Source organism: Mobula hypostoma, chromosome 14, assembly GCF_963921235.1.
Source record: "Mobula hypostoma chromosome 14, sMobHyp1.1, whole genome shotgun sequence".
NCBI classification, from domain to species: Eukaryota; Metazoa; Chordata; class Chondrichthyes; order Myliobatiformes; family Myliobatidae; genus Mobula; species Mobula hypostoma.
The window spans coordinates 80440049-80462405 of NC_086110.1; the positions used below are offsets into that span (position 1 = coordinate 80440049).

General features: G+C 42.4%; 1 protein-coding gene across 13 annotated transcripts in view; it reads right to left on the reverse strand.

Annotated features, from left to right (window-relative positions):
- cbfa2t3 (CBFA2/RUNX1 partner transcriptional co-repressor 3) overlaps nt 1-22357 on the reverse strand; it is a 211687-nt gene that overhangs the window by 43866 nt on the left and 145464 nt on the right. For all 13 annotated transcript variants that reach the window (XM_063067314.1, XM_063067303.1, XM_063067302.1 and 10 more), the window contains 3 exons: nt 12353-12603; nt 7920-8011; nt 295-430 (listed from right to left, as the gene is read on the reverse strand). In XM_063067314.1, coding sequence (XP_062923384.1) covers nt 295-430; nt 7920-8011; nt 12353-12603 — 479 coding nt within the window. The remainder of the gene's footprint in view (nt 1-294; nt 431-7919; nt 8012-12352; nt 12604-22357) is intronic.

Here is a 22357-nt window from a genome sequence, read left to right on the forward strand (position 1 = left end):
GCTTAGTGGTGGGATCCCGTTGGAGGTGGCGGAAGTTACGGAGAATAATATGTTGGACCCGGAGGCTGGTGGGGTGGTAGGTGAGGACCAGGGGAACCCTATTCCTAGTGGGGTGGTGGGAGGATGGAGTGAGAGCAGACGTACATGAAATGGGGGAGATGCATTTAAGAGCAGAGTTGATAGTGGAGGAAGGGAAGCCCCTTTCTTTAAAAAAGGAAGACATCTCCCTCGTCCTAGAATGAAAAGCCTCATCCAAGCTAAGGGAGTTCTGATAAGGCTGTCTAACATTCCCACCTTTTTTCATATCTTCAACATCGCTATAGCGACGGATCCAGTGATTAAGTTCTTCACGGTCAGCTTCCTGGCAACGCCTCAGCACAGTTAATGAGCGACGTGTCTTCTCCGCCATATCCGTTATACAATTCAGGAGCTGTGCAATAAAGAGCACAAACCAGTTCAGTGAAAGCAAACTGGGCAGCGTGTCAATAAAACTGAATGCAGCAGAGCGGATCATAGGTTCAAGTTTGTCACATATACAGCTAAATGAACCATTGTTCCTCTGGGGTCACGGCGCAAAATATAGAACAAGCAGCACATATCGTGATGGTCCGGCACAAAGTAATATTAGCACAAGTCCCTGAGTGACCAGGCCCAAAGATTTCCAGTCTGTTTGTTTATACAAGACGGTATAATGTTACTTGGCACGATTATAATAAAACAAGCAGTCGTATAATTATGTGAAACAGCAGAATAAAAGATTAAAAGTGACCAGTCAGGATGAGAGTTTGTGAGTTGAGGGGAGGGGAGGGGGATGTCAGGACATTCAGCTGTGTGTGGGTGGCAGTATGTTATTAAGAAGTCTAAAAGCCTGACAGTCCTGGTTCTTATGCTCGGTACCTTCTGTTGATCAGATTATGGATCAATTTTTCTTTGGCAGATACTCTTGGTGGCCACTTTATTAGGTACACCTGCTTGTTAATGCAGATATCTAACCAGCCAATCAGATGGCAGCAACTCAATGCATAGAAGCATGCAGACACAGTCAAGAGGTTTTGTTGTTGTTCAGACCGAACATCAGAATAGGGAAGTAATGTGATCTAAGTGACTTAGACTGTGAAATGATATTTGGTGACAGTCAGGGTGGTTTGTATCTCAGAAACTGCTGATCTCCTGGGATTTTCACACACAACTGTCTTTAGAGTTTACAGAGAATGGTGTGAGAAAGAAAACACATCCACTGACCAACAGTTTTGTGGGTGAAAATGCCTTGAAATGAAAGAGGTGAGAGGAGAATGGCCAGACTGGTTCAAGCTGACAGTAACTCAGATTACCACACATTACAACAGTGGTGTGCAGAAGATCATCTTTGAATGCACAACACATCAAACTTTGAAAAGGTTGGGCTGAAGACCAAACTAGGTTCAACTCTTCTACCTAATAAAGTGGCCTCTAAAGTTCAGTGGATTCCAGTTAATTGGGCCACACTGGGACCAGACATTTTGGCCCAATTAGGCAGATGTCTCAATCAGCCAAAGTTTCATGCAAATCATTAAAAAGGTATAAAAAAGACAAACTTCCATTTAACTGAGTAACAAATTATCTATTTAAATGAAATACAGAACAAATTAGAACACTACCTCTGCTCTAATAGTACTATAAAACTGTGTGTTAGCTCTTAATACTTATCTACAGAGGAATTCATCCACGTCAAGTTCTTTTAAGAGTAAGTGAACAAAATCAGCACAAACACCTACTGCAGATAATGGACTGACTTCGTACAATGCTTTCAACAATTGCATCCTCCAGATCTTCGTTTTCATTGCAACATTCAATATGACTGTTGACACTTTCAAATGCTTCATAGTTCCTAACTTGAAGTAGTGAAATTGTTAGATTTTCACTCCCAGCTGTATCTGGCATCTCCAAGCTTCAAAGCTTGAAACCACAGTGAGCAAAACAGTTCTGAGTTGTCTTATTCCATCTCTTGACAAATATTAGTGGCAAAAATTACTGTTTTTTTTTGAAAACAAAAACATGCAACTGATGCTCCTGTCTTCTCCCCGTTTCCCTCCATGCCCTGACCAATCAGGAATCTATCCACCTCTGCCTTAAATTAACCCAATGACAGCCTCCACAGTGGCCTGTAGCAATGAATTGCACAGATTCACCATTCTCTGGCTAAAGAAATTCCTCCACATCTCTATTCTCAAAGGATGGCCCTCTATTCTGAGGCCTTGTTGTCTGGTCTTAGATTCCCTCACCACAGGAAACACACTCTCCACATCCACTCTATTGAGGCCTTTCAACATTCGATAGGTTTCAGTGAGGTCACTCCTTGTTCTGCTGAATTCCAGTGAGTAGAGGCCCAGAGCCATCAAATGCTCCTCATATGATAAGCCTTTCAATCTTGAAAATATTTTTGTGAAACTCCTTTGAACACTCTCCAATGTCAGCACATCCTTTCTTAGAGGTCCAAAAATGCTCACAATACTCCATGTGAGGCGTCACCAGTGCTTTATAAAGTTTCAACATTATATCCTTTCCTCTCCATTTAGAAAATAGTCTACGCTTTTATTTCATTTCCCCGTGGTCCAAAATTTACTCTTGCCTCTCTTTTGCACTTCATATATAAGAAGAAACTTCTGGAATCCTCCTTAATATCATTGGCTAGCTTACCTTTGTATTAAATCTTTTCTTTCTTTATGATTTTTTTTAGTGCCTTCTGTTGGTTTTTAAAAGCTTCCGAATCCTCTTACTTTCCACTAATTTTTGCTGTATTATATGCACTCTTTTTGGCTTTCATTTCTCTTGTCAGCCACAGTTGTATCATCCTGTCTTTAGAATAATTCCTCTTCTTTGGGACGCATACATACTGCACCTTCCAAATTGCTGCCAGACATTCCAGCCATCACTGCTCTGCCATCATCCCTGACAGTGTTCTTTTCCAATCGATTGTGGCAGGTCCTCTCTCATGCCTCTGTAATTCTCTTTACTCCACTGTAATACTAATACATTTGACTTTAGCTTCTCCTTTTCAAATTGCAGGGTAAATTCTATCATATTCTGATCATTATTTCCTCAGGGTTCCTTTACCTTAAGCTCTCTAATCAATTCTAGTTCATTGCACAACACCCAAATCCTGAATAGCTGATCCCCTACAACACACACAAAACAATGTAAGAACTCGGCAGGCCAAGCAGCATCAATGGAAAAGAGTAAACAATCGACATTTCAAGCAGAGACCCTTCATCAGGACTGGGAAAAAAGAGAACTTACAGCAAAAAGGTGGGGTGAGGGAGGGAGGAAGCAGTACCAGGTGGTTGATAATAGATGAAACTGGGGGGGGTGAAGTAAAGAGCTGGGAAATTGATAGGTGCAAGAGATACAGGGATGGAGAAGGGGGAATCTGATAGGAGAGGGTAGAAGACCATGGAAGAGAGGGAAGGGGAAGGAGAAGGAGCACCAGAGGGAGGCAATGGGCAGGTAAGGAGATGAGGTGAGAGAGGGAAACAGCAATGAGAATGGTGAAGGGAGGATGGGGCAAGTACTAGAAGTTTGAGAAATCAATATCTAACAATTATCTAACAAATATAACTTACCAAGAATACATTTCTTTAGATATCTCCAAGTTAGAAATTTCCTAAGTACTATACTCTCTTCCTTTCCGACGTTACCTCCTACATATATTTTAGATACTATAATTAACCTCAACCCATGTCAGAAAGGTGTAACGGCTATTATTTATAATACTATCATGAAACTTAGGAAAGCTCCATTCGATGAGATTAGGTCAGATTGGGAAAAGGAATTGGGCTTTATTATCACGGCGGATGACTGGGTGCATATTTTACAACTAGTCAATACTTCCTCTATCTGTTCCAAACATTCCCTAATTCAATTTAAAGTTGTTCATAGAGCACATATGTCTAAAGATAAATTAGCTCATTTTTATTCTCATATTAACCCTCTTTGTGACAGATGTCATGGGGAGATAGCTTCCTTAACTCATATGTTTTGGTCCTACCCTACTTTGGAAACTTTTTGGAAAGACATTTTTAATATTATTTCAAAGGTATTGAATATAGACATTTCTTCCCATCCTATTACTGCTATCTTTGGATTACCTAAAATTTCCAGTAATCTTTCCCCTTCAGCCCGTAGAATGATTGCATTTCTTACTTTAATGGCGAAAAGATGTATTTTACAACATTGGAAGGAGATTAATGCCCCAACTACATTCTTTTGGTTTTCTCAGACGATACTATGTTTAAATTTGGAGAAAATCAGAAGTAATCTTTATGATACTTCAGTTAAATTTGAACAGGCCTGGAGATCTTTTATTCAACATTTTCATTTAATGTAATTTTTTTTCTCTTTGCCCATATTTACATTCCCTTCTTGCTTTTTAACTGTTTTTAATGGAGGTCGGGTTTGAGGACGTGATTGTTTTAAGTTGTTTAACTCTACCTGATACCTAGTTAGCCCATTGCTTTGCTTTGCTTTTTAGATTAGTTGCACGGTGGGTTTTTTTGGGGGTTTTTTCTTCTCTTTATTGATATGTATGGAAAATTAGTATACTGTTGTATTACCTTGTTATTTTATATCTAAACTGCACTGTTTGTACTAACTTTTTTTAACTCTTTTTTTACTAACTCTTGTAAATTTATATTGCAACAGTGTATTAGTGTCTACATGGTTTACCTTTTGTGTACTAATTCAATAAAAAGATTTAAAAAGAAAGAGAAATCAATATTCATTGCATCAGGTTGGAGGCTACACAGATGGAATAAACAACTGACAATAAACTGGACTGGTCAAAGAACACTGAGGCTGTCTACAAGAAGGGTCAGAGCCGTCTCTATTTCCTGAGGAGACTGAGGTCCTTTAACATCTGCCGGACGATGCTGAGGATGTTCTACGAGTCTGTGGTGGCCAGTGCTATCATGTTTGCTGTTGTGTGCTGGGGCAGCAGGCTGAGGGTAGCAGACACCAACAGAATCAACAAACTCATTCGTAAGGCCAGTGATGTTGTGGGGATGGAACTGGACTCTCTGACGGTGGTGTCTGAAAAGAGGATGCTGTCCAAGTTGCATGCCATCTTGAACAATGTCTCCCATCCACTACATAATGTACTGGCTGGGCACAGGAGTACATTCAGCCAGAGACTCAGTCCACCGAGATGCAACACAGAGTGTCATAGGAAGTCATTCCTGCCTGTGGCCATCAAACTTTACAACTCCTCCCTTGGAGGGTCAGACACCCTGAGCCAATAGGCTGGTCTTGGACTTATTTCCTGGCATAATTTACATATTACTATGTAACTATTTATGGTTTTATTACTATTTATTATTGATGATGCAACTGTAACGAAAACCAATTTCCCCTGGGATCAATAAAGTATGACTATGACTATGACTAATACAAGGTGTTGTTACTCCAACCTGAGTGTGGCCTCATCACGACAGTGGAGGAGGCCATGGACTGATATGTCAGAATGGGAATAGGAACTGGAATTAAAACAATTGGCCACTAGGACATCTGGTGGATGGAGTGTAGGTGCTCGGTGAAGCGGTCTCTCAATCTACATCAGGTCTCACTGATATACAGGAGGCCTCACTGGGAGCACTGGATACAGCACATGACAGCAACAGACTCACAGGTGAAGTGTCACCTCACCTAGAAGGGCCGCTTGGGACTCTGAGTGGTAGTGAATGAGGAGGTGTAGGGGAAGGTATGGCATTTGTTCTGCTTGCAAGGATAAACACCAGGAGGGAGATCAGTGGGGAAGGATGAATGGACAAGGGAGTCACGTAGGGAGAGATCCCTACGGAAAGCAGAATGTGAGGCCCCAGGGGGAAAGATATGCTTCTCCTTGTCTGCCAGAAAAAGCAGGATCTCCTGGTGGCCACCCACTTCAATTCTACTTCCCTTTGGCATTCTGACATGTCAATTCATGGCCTCCTCTACTGCCGTGATGAGACCACACTCAGGTTGGAGAAGCAACACCTTATAGTCCTTCCGCGTAGCCTCCAAACTACCCCCCCTGCCTTTCACCATTTGTATTTCCCTCTCTCAACTTTCCCTTACCTGCCCATCACCTCCGTCTGCTGCACCTCCCCCTTCCTTTTCTTCCATGGTCTTCTACCCTTTCCCTCTTCTCCAGCCCTTTATCTTTCACCAGCTTCCCAGCTCTTTAATTCACCCCTCTTCCGGTTTCAGCTATCACTACTACCTTCTTGCTCTAACTTCTCATATTTTTTTTCCAGTCTCAGCCTGAAATGTTGACTGTTCACTCTTTTCCGTAGATGCTGCCTGGGCTGCTGAGTTCCTCCAGTATTTCTGTGTGTTCACCAGCAACTTTGATGTGTGTTGCTTGAATTTCCAGCATCTGCAGATCCTCTCTTGTTCTAGCTGATCCCCTAGTGGGCTCTACCATGAGCTACTCTAAAGTAATCTCATGGGCATTCCACAAATTCCCCCTTTTGGGATCCAGCACCAACCTGATTTTCCCGATCTACTTGCACATTGAAATGCCCCATAACTATCGTAACATTGCCCTTTTGACATGCATTTTCTATCTCCTATTGTAATTTGTAGACATCTTTATGCAACACACACAAAAATTGCTGGTGAATGCAGCAGGCCAAGCAGCATCTATAGGAAGAGGTACAGTCGATGTTATGGGCAGAGACCCTTCGTCAGGACTAAGTGAAAGAAGTGTGTTGCTTGAATTTCCAGCATCTGCAGATTTCCTCGTGTTTGCGACCACATCTTTACTATTGTTGAGGGGTCTGTATATAACTCCCATTACGGTCGTTTTACCCCTGCAGTTTTTTATCCCTACCCACAACAATTCAAAACCTATCTCACCTCTTTCTAATGATTTGATTTCATTTTTTACCAACAGAGCAAGCCGCCCCCTCTGCCTGTCCTATCAATACAATGTGTATCCTTGGACGTTAAGCTTCCAGCTATAATCTTCTTTCAGCCACGATTCAGTGATGCCCACAATGCATATGTGCCAATCAGTAACTGCTACAAGTTCAACTACTTACTCCATATACTGTATACATTTAAATATAACAGCTTCAGTCTTGTATTCACCCTTTTTGATTTTGTCTGCCTTTTACATTGCAACTCATCCTGGTTGACTACAATTTATCCCTATCATCAGCCTCTCCTAGTTAGGAGTCTCACTACACACAGCCTCTGTTTGTAAACCAACTACCTCATCTTCAGCACTGGTTCCCATCCTCTGCGTAATTAGCTTAAACCCTCCTGAACAGCTTTAGCAAACCTGTCCACAAGGATATTGGTCCCTCTGGGGTTCAGGTGTAACCCATCCCTTTTGTACAGGTCGTACCATCCCCAGAAGAGACCCTAACAATCCATACAACTGAAGCTCTGCTCCCTGCATCTGTTTCTCAGCCAAGCATTCATCTGCCAAATCATCCTAGTCTTACCCTCACTGGTGCATGGCATGAATAGCAATCCAGAGATAACTACCCTGGATGTCCCATTTTTCAGTTTTCTACCTAAAATCTCTCTTAAGGACCTCCTCACCTTTCCTACTTGTGTTATTGGTGCCAATATGTACCAAGACTTCTGGCTGTTCACCCTCTCCCTTTAAAATGCCATGGACCTGATCTGAGAAATTCCTGATCTTGGGACCATACCATCTGGGCATCTCTAAAGCAACACAGAATCTCATCTGTGTTCCTCTGACTATGGAAGTTCCTACCAACACTGCAGTCCTCTTCATCTCTCTTCTGAACGACAGACCCAATCTCACTTCGACTCCCCTGGTAGGTTGTCCCCCTCAACAGTATCCAAAGTAGTATACATATTATTGAGTTTCTGCTTTTCTGTTTTTGACTCCTCTCCCCACTCAAAGTTATGTCCTCTGCTCCCAAACTTACATTATCCAGGTGCTTCCATTCCTCCGCCCATTCCCCGTCTGTTAAACGATGATCAATTACTTCTTCCTGCTGAGTCCCATGGACTCCTGGAGCTGGAATCATAAAAGTCAACTCAAGGTTGGAATATGTCACTTGCTCAATCAAAGGCTGAAACTGCACATTGTATCTTTGCACAGGAAACCACATTTGGCAGGATTCTGGACAGAAACTCTGTCCCTAATGATATCCTGTATGGTATCTGTGGACAGTATTAATATCAGGCAAGAACTGGTTGTTCATTGAGAAATTGACATTAAAAGAGAGCAGATTAACGGAGCGGGCAACGCAGTAGTGGGAGACATAGTAGGAAGGCTTTGGCTCCAGAGGCTGAGGAAGAGCTTCACTCCAAGTGAGGTAAGGCTGGGTAAGTTCCTTCAATAAATCTAATTACCTTAGGAGTAGGTAATGGAGGCAGCAGTTAGGGCAGTTGAGTGCTCCGTTTGCAGGATGTGGGAAGTCAGGGACAGCACAATCGTCCCTGATTACTACACCTGCGAAAGGTGCATCCAGCTGCAGCTCCTGATAAACCTAGTTAGGGAGCTGGAGCTGGATGAACTTCGGATCATTCGGGAGGCAGAGGCAGAAATAAACAGGAGTTACAGGGAGATAGTCACCCCTAAGAGTCAGGAGACAGGTAGCTGGGTGACTGTCAGGAGAGGGAAGGGGAATAGACAGAATGAGCAGAGCACCCCTGTGGCCGTCCCACCAATAATAAGTGTATCATTTTGGATACTGTTGATAGGGACGACCTACCAGGGACAAGTTGCAGTGGTTGCGTCTCTGGCATCGAGACTGGATGCTCAGCTCAGAAAGGAAGGAGGGAAAAGAGGAGAGCAGTAGTGATAGGGGATTCGATAGTTAGGGGGACAGATAAGAGGTTCTGTGGAAGAGATTAAGAATCCCGGATGGTCTGTTGCCTCTCTGGTGCCAGGGTCCACAATATCTCTGATCGAGTTCTCAGTATTCTCAAGAGGGAGGGTGAGCAGCCGGATGTCGTGGTCCTTGTAGGGCCCAATGATGTGGGTAGGAAGAGTGAGGAGGTCCTGAAAGGTGAGTTTAGGGAGTTAGGCGCCAAGTTAAAGGACAGGATCTCCAGGATAGCAATCTCAGGATTGCTACCAGTGCCACGTGCAGGTGGGTTTAGAAATAGTAGGATGGCGCAGATCAACATGTGGCTGAAGACATAGTGCAGGAGTGAGGGCTTCAGATTTATAGATAATTGGGCAGTTTTCCAGGGAAGGTGGGACCTGTTCCGGTGGGACGTCTACATTTGAACTGGAGGGGGACAAATATTCTTGCAGGTAGGTTTGCTAGAGAGGCTGCAGTGGATTTAAACTAGATACAAGGGGGGAGGGGAACTAGAGTGTAGGAACAGATGTAGGGAAGAAGGAAGAAAAAGAAAATAGTAAAGTTGTTTGCACCATTAGTGATAAACAGAGAGAAAGAGGTGGAAAATTTCTTAAATGCATTTATTTTAATGCTAGGAGCATTATAAAAAAGGTGGATGAGCTTAAAGCATGGATTGATACCTGGAAGTATGATGTGGTAGCTATTAGTGAGACATGGTTACAGGAGGGGTGTGATTGGCAACTTAGTATTCCTGGATTTAATTGCTTCAAGTGTGATAGAATTAGAGGGACAAGAGGGGGAGGTGTTGCAGTGCTTGTCAGAGAAAATATTACAGCGGTGCTTTGGCAGGATAGATTGGAGGGCTCATCTAGGGAGGCTATTTGGGTGGAATTGAGGAATGGGAAAGATGTAGTAACTCTCATGGGGGTGTATTATAGGCCACCAAATGGGGAGCGAGAATTGGAAGAGCAAATTTGTAAGGAGATAGCCGATATTTGTAGTAAGCACAAGGTTGTGATTGTGGGAGTTCCACACATAGACTGGGAAGCCCATATTGTAAAAGGGCTGGATGGTTTGGAGTTTGTAAAATGTGTGCAGGATAGTTTTTTGCAGCAATACATGGAGGTACCAACTAGAGAAGGGGCAGTGTTGGATCTCCTGTTAGGGAATGAGATAGGTCAGGTGACGGAGTTTGTGTTGGGGAGCACTTCGGGTCCGGTGATCACAATGCTATTAGTTTCAATATAATTATGGAGAAGGATAGGTCTGGACCCAGGATTAAGATTTTTGATTGGAGAAGGGCTAACTTTGAGGAGATGCGAAAGGATTTAGAAGGAGTGGATTGGGATAATTTGTTTTATGGGAAGAATGTAATAGAGAAATGGAGGTCATTTAAAGGTGAAATTTTGAGAGTACAGAATCTTTATGTTCCTGTTAGGTTGAAAGGAAAGGTTACAAGTTTGAGAGAGCCATGGTTTTCAAGGGATATTGGAAACTTGGTTTGGAAAAAGAGAGATATCTACAATAAATATAGGCAGCATGGAGTAAATGAGGTGCTCAAGGAATATAAAGAATGTAAAAAGAATCTTAAGAAAAAAATTAGAAAAGCTAAAAGAAGATATGAGGTTGCCTTGGCAAGTAAGGTGAAAATAAATCCCAAGGGTTTCTACTGTTATATTAATAGCAAAAGGATAGTGAGGGATAAAATTGGTCCCTAAGAGAATCAGAGTGGATAGCTATGTGTGGAGCCAAAAGAGATGGGAGAAATTCTGAACAATTTCTTTTCTTCGGTATTCACCAAGGAGAAGGATATTGAATTGTGTGAGATAAGGGAAACAGGTAGGGAAGTTATGGAAACTATGATGATTAAAGAAGAGGTAGTACTGGAGCTTTTAAGGAATATAAAAGTGGATAAGTCTCCAGGTCCTGACAGGATATTCCCTAGGACCTTGAGGGAAGTTAGTGTAGAAATAGCAGGGGCTCTGACAGAAATATTTCAAATATCATTAGAAACGGAGATGGTGCTAAAGGATTGGCGTATTGCTCGTTGTTCCATTGTTTAAAAAGGGTTCTAAGAGTAAACCTAGCAATTATCGGCCTGTGAGTTTGACGTCAATGGTGGGTAAATTGATGGAAAGTATTCTTAGAGATGGTATATATAATTATCTGGATAGACAGGGTCTGATTAGGAACAATCAACGGTGGATGTTGTCTATATGGACTTCAGTAAGGCCTTTGACAAGGTCCCACACGGAAGATTGTTTAGGAAGGTTCAGTCGTTAGGTATTAATATTGAAGTAGTAAAATGGATTCAGCAGTGGCTGAATAGGAGATGCCAGAGAGTAGTGGTGGATAACTGTTTGTCAGATTGGAGGCCGGTGACTAGTGTGCCTCAGGGATCTGTACTGGGTCCAATGTTATTTGTCATATACATTAATGATCTGGATGATGGGGTGGTAAATTGGATGAGTAAGTATGCAGATGATACTAAGATAGGTGGAATTGTGGATAATGAAGTAGGTTTTCAAAGCTTACAGAGAGATTTAGGCCAGTTAGAAGAGTGGGCTGAAAGATGGCAGATGGAGTTTAATGCTGATAAATGTGAGGTACTACATTTTGTAGGTCTAATCAAAATAGGACATACATGGTAAATGGTAGGGCATTGAAAAATGTGGTAGAACAGAGGGATCTAGGAATAATGGTGCATAGTTCCCTGAAGGTGGAATCTCATGTGGATAGGGTGGTGAAGAAAGCTTTTGGTATGCTGGCCTTTATAAGTCAGAGCATTGAGTATAGGAGTTGGGATGTAATGTTGAAATTGCACAAGGCATTGGTGAGGCCAAATTTGGAGCACTGTGTACAGTTTTGGTCACCGAATTATAGGAAAGATGTCAACAAAATAAGAGAGAGTACAGAGAAGATTTACTAGAATGTTGCCTGGGTTTCATCTCCTAAGTTACAGAGAAAGGTTGAACAAGTTAGGTCTTTATTCTTTGGAGCGTAGAAAGTTGAGAGGGGACTTGATAGAGGTGTTTAAAATTATGAGGGGGATTAATAGAGTTGACGTGGTTAGACTTTTTCCATTGAGAGTGGGGAAGATTCAAACAAGAGGACATGGGTTGAGAGTTAAAGGGCAAAGTTTAGGGGTAACATGAGGGGGAACTTCTTTACTCAGAGAGTGGTAGCTGTGTGGAACGAGCTTCCAGCAGAAGTGGTTGAGGCAGGTTCAATGTTGTCGTTCAAAGTTAAATTGGATAGATATATGGACAGGAAAGGGATGGAGGATTATGGGCTGAGTGCAGGTGGGTGGGACTAGGTGAGAGTAAGAGTTCGGCACAGACTAGAAGGGCCGAGATGGCCTGTTTCTATGCTGTAATTGTTCTATAGTTAAATAGGTAATGGAGGAAGAGAAATTACTGGTGCATTAGTATCAGAGCAGGTAGTTATTGACCACAGGTGAGAAGTAATTATTAAATGAGGGTCTGGTACTAGTGTGAGCAGTGAGTCGGAGAGGATGGGAGTGTTGTATCAGATTGTACTCTGACCAGCAGGCCGGTGTTGATCCCTGAGCTCCTTGTGCTCTGGCTGTCGGTGAGGGTCTCTGTGGTGGTGGGATACGGCCATGTCCTCCATCCGGTAGTGCTGTAGTTGAGGTTGTGGCAGCTGTGACAGCCCATTAGACTGGTGTGCAAGCCTGTTGTTGGGCCTGAAACACTGCACAGGACTGTGCATGCGCAGCCGTTTACTGAGGTGTTCTGCGTGTGATGGGTCATGGTCTAACCCATTCTCTTTGGTCCTGCAAAACAAACCAAGACAAAAGACCATTGTCAGCTGAACGAGTTTCCATCGTTAGTATTCAGAATATGCTCGCTTTTTCTGAAAGCCCAATTTGTTGTTATAATGTAGACACTGTTACTCAGTGCGTAGTGGAACACACCCCTGGCAAATTTGTTCACACGCTTAATCTGTCCAGCTGACTTTGTAAACCCTGATTCCAACCGCATGTGTAGAGTCACAGAGTAGAAACAGGCGCCAGAGGATTGGTGCACTGCTCATTGTTCCATTGTTTAAAAAGGGTTCTAAGAGTAAACCTAGCAATTATCGGCCTGTGAGTTTGACATCAGTGGTGGGTAAATTGATGGAAAGTATTCTTAGAGATGGTATATATAATTATCTGGATAGACAGGGTCTGATTAGGAACAGTCAACATGGATTTGTGCGTGGAAGGTCATGTTTGACAAATCTTATTGTATTTTTTGAAGAGGTTATTAGGAAAGTTGACGAGAGTAAAGTGGTGGATGTTGTCCATATAGACTTCAGTAAGGCCTTTGACAAGGTCCCACACAGAAGATTGGTTAGGAAGGTTCAATCATTAGGTATTAATATTGCAAAGTAGTAAAATGGATTCAGCAGTGGCTGAATGGGAGATGCCAGAGAGTAGTGGTGGATAACTGTTTGTCAGATTGGAGGCCAGTGACTAGCGGTGTGCCTCAGGGATCTGTACTGGGTCCAATGTTATTTGTCATATACATTAATGATCTGGATGATGGGGTGGTAAATTGGATTAATAAGTATGCAGATGATACTAAGATAGGTGGAGTTGTGGATAATGAAGTAGGTTTTCAAAGCTTGCGGAGAGATTTAGGCAATTAGAAGAGTGGGCTGAAAGATGGCAGATGGCAGATGGAGTTTAACCATTACCCTAATTATACCCCTCATAATTTTGTACACCTCAATCAAATCTCCTCTCAATCTTCTATGTTCTAAAAATACAGTCCTAACCTATTCAATCTTTCCTTTTAACTCAGGTCCTTCAGTCCAGGCAACATCCTTGTAAATTTTCTTTGTACTCTTTCAACCTTATTTACATTTCTTTTGTAGGTAGGTGACCTACAGTTATTGTACACAATTATTAGGCTAAGTTTAAATCGGAGGTTGTCAGGGGTTGCTGGGGCAGTGCAGCTCAAATTGCCTACTCTGCACTGTATCGCTAACTAAAGTAAAATGAATAAATAAACTTCAGCAGGTCAGGCAGCATCTACAGAGGGACATAAACAGTCAACGTTCCAGGCCACAACCTGAAACTTAAAGAACAACATTTTATCTTCTTTTTAGGCATTTTGCAACCTTTTGGAATGAACGCCTAACTTTTGAATATTAGGTAAATTGTACTGTTTTGTCATTTCCATTATTGTGCTGAGATCCCCACTCTGCTTCTTTAAAACATCTTACTAACCTACCTTCATATCGACTGTTGCCTTATAACCCACTCCTTTCCAAAACAACACTAGGATCGGATGAAAAACTCAGAATACAAAAAACCGTAAGACAGAAAAAAAGTTCACAGTCCACGTACACATCCAAAACACAGAAAACCTGGGCAGCATTCTCCTTCTCCACATCAGAGAGATCTCACCAGCGATAGAAGACAGTCTCCCCTCTCCATATCAGAGAGATCTCACCAGTGATAAAAAGGCAGTCTCCCCTCTCCATATCAGAGAGATCTCACCAGTGATGAAAAGGCAGTCTCCCCTCTCCATATCAGAGATCTCACCAGTGATAAAAAGGCAGACTCCCCTCTCCATATCAGAGAGATCTCACCAGTGATAGAAGGCAGTCTCCCCTCTCCATATCAGAGAGATCTCACCAGTGATAAAAGGCAGTCTCCCCTCTCCACATCAGAGAGATCTCACCAGCGATAGAAGACAGTCTCCCCTCTCCATATCAGAGAGATCTCACCAGTGATAAAAAGGCAGTCTCCCCTCTCCATATCAGAGAGATCTCACCAGTGATAAAAAGGCAGTCTCCCCTCTCCATATCAGAGAGATCTCACCAGTGATAAAAAGGCAGTCTCCCCTCTCCATATCAGAGAGATCTCACCAGTGATGAAAAGGCAGTCTCCCCTCTCCATATCAGAGATTTCACCAGTGATAAAAAGGCAGACTCCCCTCTCCATATCAGAGAGATCTCACCAGTGATAGAAGGCAGTCTCCCCTCTCCATATCAGAGAGATCTCACCAGTGATAAAAAGGCAGACTCCCCTTTTTGTGCAGAGCAATCTAACCAACGATAAAAGAATAGGTTCACCTGTCCCTGCAGAGTGATCTCATAGAAAAATAACATAGAAACATAGAAATCTACAGCACATTACAGGCCCTTTGGCCCACAAAGTTGTGCTGACCATGTAACTTTAGAAATTGCCTAGAATTTCCCTACTGCATAGCCCTCTATTTTTCTAAGCTTCATGTACCTATCAGAGTCTTTTAAAAGACCCTATTGTTTCCAACTCTACCACCGTCACTGCCAGTGCATTCCAGGCACCCGTCACTCCCTGTGTGAAAAACTTACCTCTGACATCCCCCTTGTACCCACTTCCAAGCACCTTAAAACTGTGCCCCCTTGTGTTAGCCATTTCAGCCCTGGGAAAAAGCCTCTGGCTATCCACACAATCAATACCTCTCATCATCTGATACACCTCTTTCACGTCACCTCTCATCCTCCGTCGCTCTAAGGAGAAAAGGCCAAGAAGACTCAACCTGTTCTCATGTCACGCTCTCCAATCCAGGCAACATCCTATCTCCTCTGCACTCTCTCTATAGCATCCATATCCTTCCTGTAGTGAGGTGACCAGAACTGAACACAGCACTCCAAGTGGGGTCTGACTAAGGTCACCAGGCAGCTGGCGTTTCAACTTTCCTTGTTGCTTTAATCAGCGTCATGGAGTCGAACATTGGCTCGCAGCCTTCTCACCGCATGCTGCCTCTGCCTCCCGGAATTCCCTCAGAGACTGCAGAAGACTAAAACACCTGAATGATCTTCAAACTGCAAATCAACGTTCCAGAATCACATTCAAGAAGAAAAACAAATGTAAAAGGCATAAATAAAGTGAAATACATGGTCCAGGATCTATCCAGAAGAAGTCAACCAAAGGAGCATTGTACGCAGGCGCCATCTTGACCTTTGAGAACCTTCTCAGTGGCCTTGTGTCTGCGCACTTATCCCAATCAAATTGATTTGATTCTGATTGTGAAAGTTGCTCAGTGTTATGTAAACAACAGGAATTCTGCAGATGCTGGAAATTCAAGCAACACACATAAAAGTTGCTGGTGAACGCAGCAGGCCAGGCAGCATCTCTAGGAAGAGGTGCAGTCGACTTTTCAGGCCGAGACCCTTCGTCAGGACTAACTGAAGGAAGAGTGAGTAAGGGATTTGAAAGTTGGAGGGGGAGGGGGAGATCCAAAATGATAGGAGAAGACAGGAGGGGGAGGGATGGAGCCAAGAGCTGGATAGGTGATAGGCAAAAGGGATACGAGAGGATCATGGGACAGGAGGTCCGGGAAGAAAGACAAGGGGCGGGGGGGACCCAGAGGATGGGCAAGGGGTATATTCAGAGGGACAGAGGGAGAAAAAGGAGAGTGAGAGAAAGAATGTGTGTATGAAAATAAGTAACAGATGGGGTACGAGGGGGAGGTGGGGCATTAGCGGAAGTTAGAGAAGTCGATGTTCATGCCATCAGGTTGAAGGCTACCCAGACAGAATATAAGGTGTTGTTCCTCCAACCTGAGTGTGGCTTCATCTTTACAGTAGAGGAGGCCGTGGATAGACATGTCAGAATGGGAATGGGATGTGGAATTAAAATGTGTGGCCACTGGGAGATCCTGCTTTCTCTGGCGGACAGAGCGTAGATGTTCAGCAAAGTGGTCTCCCAGTCTGCGTCGGTGTTATGTAGATGCTTTATGCCAGCTGAGACTCTGATCTATGATTTTGTTACCTCGAGGCATGAGTCCTACAGAGTACAAGTTTCTTACTCTCCATCAATTTATATAAAACATTGCAGTCGAATCCTCTCCCAAGCCCAGCCTCACACGCCATCTCCTCTCAAGACAGCTTCCTCCCATCCCACTCCCAGGTCCAAGGAAGCACCCCCTCTTCCTGGAGCAGTTAGGAAAGAGCTCGTACTGCCACACTGGGATTATTAGATTATACTAGATTATGAAGTCACGCAGTCCTCTTTTATTGTCATTTAGTAATGCATGCATTAAGAAATGATACAATATTTTCTCCAGTGTGATATCACAAAACACAGGACAGACCAAGACTGAAAAAACTGACAAAACCACATAATTATAACATATAGTTACAACAGTGCAACAATACCATAACTTGATGAAGAAGTCCATGAGCACAGTAAAAGCTCAAAGTCTCTCAAATGTCCCACATCTCACGCAGACGGGAGAAGGAAGAAAAACTCTCCCTGCCACGCCGACCACAGTCCGACTCTGAGTTATCCGAAAACTTCGAGCTCTGATCAGCTCTCTGACACTGAGTACTGAGCGCCATCTCTGTCCGAACGACTCGACCTCAATCTCGGTCGGCAACAGCAGGCAAAGCCGGGGATTTTGACACCTACCCTCCAAAAGATTCCCGACCGCGCAGTAACGACAGTAACGAACTGGCGTTTCAGAAATTTCTCCAGATGTTCCTCTGCGCTTTCATGTCCGTTTCCATCAAATCAGAATTGTCCACGGCCCCTATTTAACAGATACGATGTCATTTTTCACTGGAAGGCTGCGCACGCGTGGCGCGCTGCTCTCTCTCCTCCCGCCGCTATTATATAGAATAGCCTTAGATTTCTCCACCTTCTGGTCATTTTCTCCCCCTCCCCATCCCTGTTCTTCATTTACTTGCTCTTACCTCTTCTCTTCACCTGCTTATCATCACCCCCTGGTGCCCTTCCTCCTTCCCTTTCTCCCATGGTCCACTCTCGTTTCTTATTAGATTCCTTGGTCAGCCCTTTACCTTTTCCACTGATCAGCCTCTTATTTCACCCCTTTGCCCCATCCACCTGGTTTCACCTATCGGCTTCTAGCTCATACGGCTTCCTCTCCCCCCGCCTTATTCTGGCATCTTCCCCCTTTGTTTCCAGTTGAACCGTTGCCTGACCTGCTGGGTTCCTCCAGCATTTTATGTGTGTTGCTCTGGATTTCCAGCACCCGCAGAATCTCTTGTGTTTATGATGGCTGCTGAGAAGGTTCTGGGATAACCGGAAGACACTGCCTAGTGGAGTAGTGTGAGTCAGAGTAGTAGGGCTTTGGCGAGGACGGGACCATTGAGAGCATACTCACTAACTGCCCAGCGGATTATTGGCACCCAATTGCCCACCATTGAGAACATCTACCATAAACGCTGCCTGGGCAGGGCGAAAAGCATTATCGAGGATGCATCTCACCCTAACCATGGATTTTTTACTCTCCTCTCATCCGGTAGGTGCTACAGGAGCCTCCGCTCCTGCACCAGCAGGTTCAGGAAGAGCTTCTTCCCTGAGGCTGTGACCCTGCTGAACCTCACATCACAGCGCTAAGCAGTGTTGCACCCATATTTTACTGTCTCAGTACTTTTATATTTGTGTGCTGTAGCACTTACTTTTTTTCTTTTCTTTTTAAATCTTTTTATTAATTTTTCCAAAGTTATAAACAAAATAACAATGTGGATACAAAGAGACTGGAATAATCTTATTGTTAATAAACATATACAGAAAAGATTTCAGATAACATAGGTATAATAAACTTCCAAAGTCATGATGTAACTAATCATAAAGAAAAAAGAAATAAAAAGAAAAAAGTACAAAGAACCCCCCCCCCAAAAAAGAACTAAATACTAAACCCAAAAAAAGCAAACAGAGCAAAACAAGGCTAGACCAATATCTTAAATCGAACACGTTCAGTAATGTCATCAACTCCGCTCCTCAATTCATATATTTTAAGTTAATAAGAAGGATTCAGAAAGGTCAAATTACATCATATGAAAATGTTGAATAAATGGTTTCCAAATCTCTTCAAATTTAACAGAAGGATCAAAAATATTACTTCTAATTTTTTCTAAATTTAAACATGATACAGTTTGGGAAAACCATTGGAATGTAGTAGGAGGATTGGCCTCCTTCCAGTTCAACAAAATAGATCTTCTAGCCATTAAAGTAACAAATGCGATCATCCAACAGGCTGAAGAAGATAAAGATCTATGTTCTACCATTGGCAATCCAAAACTTGCCGTAATAGGATGGGGTTGTAAATCAAAACACAGAACTATTGAGATAATATCAAAAATATCTTTCCAATATTTTTCCAAAAGAAGACAGGGCCAAAACATATGAGTTAAAGAAGCCACCTCAGAGTGACATCTGTCACAAATAGGGTTTATATGGGAATAAAAATGGGCTAATTTATCTTTGGACATATGGGCTCTATGCATTACTTTAAATTGTATTAAAGTATGTTTAGCACATATAGAGGAAGTACTGACTAATTGAAAAATTTTATCCCATTTCTCTATAGGTAGGCAAAGTTGAAGTTCCCTCTCCCATTCATTTTTAATTTTATCAGATATACCTGGCTGTAATTTCATAATTCTATCATAGATAGAAGCTATTAATCCCTTCTGAAAAGGATTTAAACCTAAAATTTTATCGATAATATCAGTAGGCTATGAGGTCGGAAAGGTAGGCAACATAGTATTTAAAAAATTTCTTATTTGTAAATATATGAAAAATGGGATCTAGGCAAATCAAATTTCTTAGATATCTGTTCAAAAGACATGAAACAGTTATCCAGAAATAAATCATGAAAACATGTTATACCTTTCATTTTCCATATCAAAAAGGCTTGGTCCATAACCAAGGGTTGAAAAAAAAATTAGATATAGTAGGGCATGATAGTATAAATTTGTTCAAACCAAAAAATTTACGAAATTGAAACCATATTCATAATGCATATTTAACTATTGGATTAACCATTTGTTTATTCAATTTAGATAGTACAAAAGGAAGTGAAGTTCCTAAAATGGAAGCTAAAGAAAACCCTTGTACAGAGTGGCCTTCAAGGTTTACCCAATATGGGCTTGGGGTTATATTCCAATCTTGTGTCCAAAATATTAAATATCAAATATTAATTGCCCAAGAATAGAATCTTAGATTAGGCAGTGCTAAACCACCATCTTTCTTGGACTTCTGTAAATATTTTTTACTTAATCTGGGATTTTTGTTCTGCTACATATAAGAGGAAATTTTAGAATCAATAGTATCAAAAAAGGATTTAGGAATAAAAATTGGTATCGTTTGAAATAAATATAAAAATTTAGGTAAAATAATCATTTTAATAGCATTAATTCGGCCAATCAGTGATAGAGACAATGGGGACCACTTAGTAATCAGTTGTTTAACCTGATTAATTAACGGTAAAAGGTTGAATTTGAATAGATCCTTATGTCTCTTAGTAATTTTAACTCCCAAATAAGTAAAATAGTCAGTAATCACTCTGAATAGAGAACATCTATAAACGGGAACATGCATATTTAATGGAAAAAGTTCGCTCTTACTTAGATTCAGTTTATAACCAGAAAAACTACTAAACTGAGCAAGCAAAGTTAATACTGCCGGAATAGATTTTCCTGGGTTAGAAATATATAATAGTAAATCATCTGCATATAGTGATAACTTATGAGTCTCATTTCCATGGGTGATGCCAAATATATTAGGGGAGTCACGAATAGCAATAGCTAGCGGTTCCAAAACAATATCAAATAGTAGTGGACTAAGAGGACAACCCTGCCTAGTACCACAGAATAGATGAAAAAGAGGGGATCTTTGATTATTAGTATATACCGAAGCCAAAGGGGTGAGATATATCAGTTTAATCCAAGATATAAATATCGGATTAAAATTAAATTTCTCAAGGGCATTAAATAAACATGTCTATTTACATTTTATTCATAGTTATTTTGTAAATAATACTATTCTTTTGCACTTCTGGTCAGATGCTAATTGCATTTCATTGGCTTTGTATCTGTACTCGGCACAATGACAATAAAGTTGAATTTAATCTAATCTACTCTAATCTAATGTGGGAAGTCTGGGAGACTTCCAGCCTCCCTGATGGCCACATCTGCACCAGGTGCGTCGAGCTGCAGCTCCTTAGAGACTGTGTTAGGGAACTGGAGTTGCAGCTCGATGACCTTCAGCTAGTTGGGGAAGTGAAGCAGTGATTGACAGGAGCTACAGGGAGGGAGTCACACCAGAGCCATAAGAGACAGATAAATGGGTGACTGTCAGGAGAGGGAAGGGAGAGCGCCAGGTAGTGGAGAGCACTTCTGTGGCTGTCTTCCTTAACAATAAGTACTCCATTTTGACTACTGTTGGGGGAAACGACCTACTTGGGGGAAGCAACAGTGGCTGTGCCTCTGGCACTGAGTCTGTCCCTGTGGCTCAGAAGGGTAGGGAAAGGAAGTGATAGGGGACTCTATGATTACAGGGGGAGGGGGGTAGATAGGTGATTCTGTGAACATGAAAAGGAAATATGTGTGGTAGTTTGCCTTCCAGGTGCCAGGGTTTGTGATGTTTCTGAACGTGTCCACAACATCCTGAAATGGGAGGGTGAGCAACCAGAGGTCGTGATACATATTGGACATAGGGAGTAAAAGGGAGGAGGTCCTGAAAACAAACTACAGGGAGTTAGGAAGGAAGCTGAGAAGCAGGACCTCAAGGGTAGTAATCTCGGGATTACTGTCTGTGCCACGTGACAGTGAGTATAGGAATAGAATGAGGTGGAGGATAAATGTGTGGCTGAGGGATTACAGCAGGGGGCAGGGATTCAGATTTCTGGATCATTAGGACCTCTTCTGGGGCAGATGTGACCTGTACAAAAAGGATGGGTTGCACTTGAATCCAAAGGGGAGTCAATATCCTGGCGGGGAGGTTTGCTAATGCTATTGGGGAGAGTTTAAACTAGATTTGCAGGGGGGGTGGGAAATGAAGTGAAGAGGCAGTTGGTACACAAGTAGAGACAGCTTGTAGGGCGTTTGTGAGGAAGGATAGGCAGATGATAGAGCAAAGATCCACTCAGCCAGATGATTTGAGATGTGTCTATCTTAATGTAAGGAGTACATAAACAAGGCAGATGAACTTAGAACTATGATGTTGTGGCCATTACAGAGACTTGGATGTCTCAGGGGCAGGATTAGCTGCTGAGTGTGCCGGGCTTTAGATGTTTCGAAAAGGACAGGGAGGGAGGCAAAAGAGGTTGGGGTGTGGCACTGCTAATCAGGGATGGTATCACGGCTGCAGAGAAGGAGGAAGTCATGGAGGGATTATCTACTGAGTCAATGTGGGTGGAAGACAGAAACAGCAAGGGGACAATAACTCTACTAGGTGTTTTTTTTTAAATCAACCTCCCAATAGTAACAGGGACATTAAGGAGCAGGTAGGGAGGCAGATTCTGGAATGGTGCAATAATAATAGGGTTGTTGTGATACGTGATTTTAACTTTCGTAATATTGACTGGCATCTCCTTCGAGTAAGGGGTCTAGATAGGGTGGAGTCTGTTAGGTGTGTTCAGGAAGGTTTCCTGATACGATATGTAGATAAACCACCTAGAGGGGAGACTGTACTTGATGTGGTATTGGGAAATGAACCTGCTCAGGTGTCAGATCTCTCGGTGGGAGAGTATTTTGGAGGTAGTGACCACAACTCTATCTCCTTTACCATAGCTAAGCTTCTG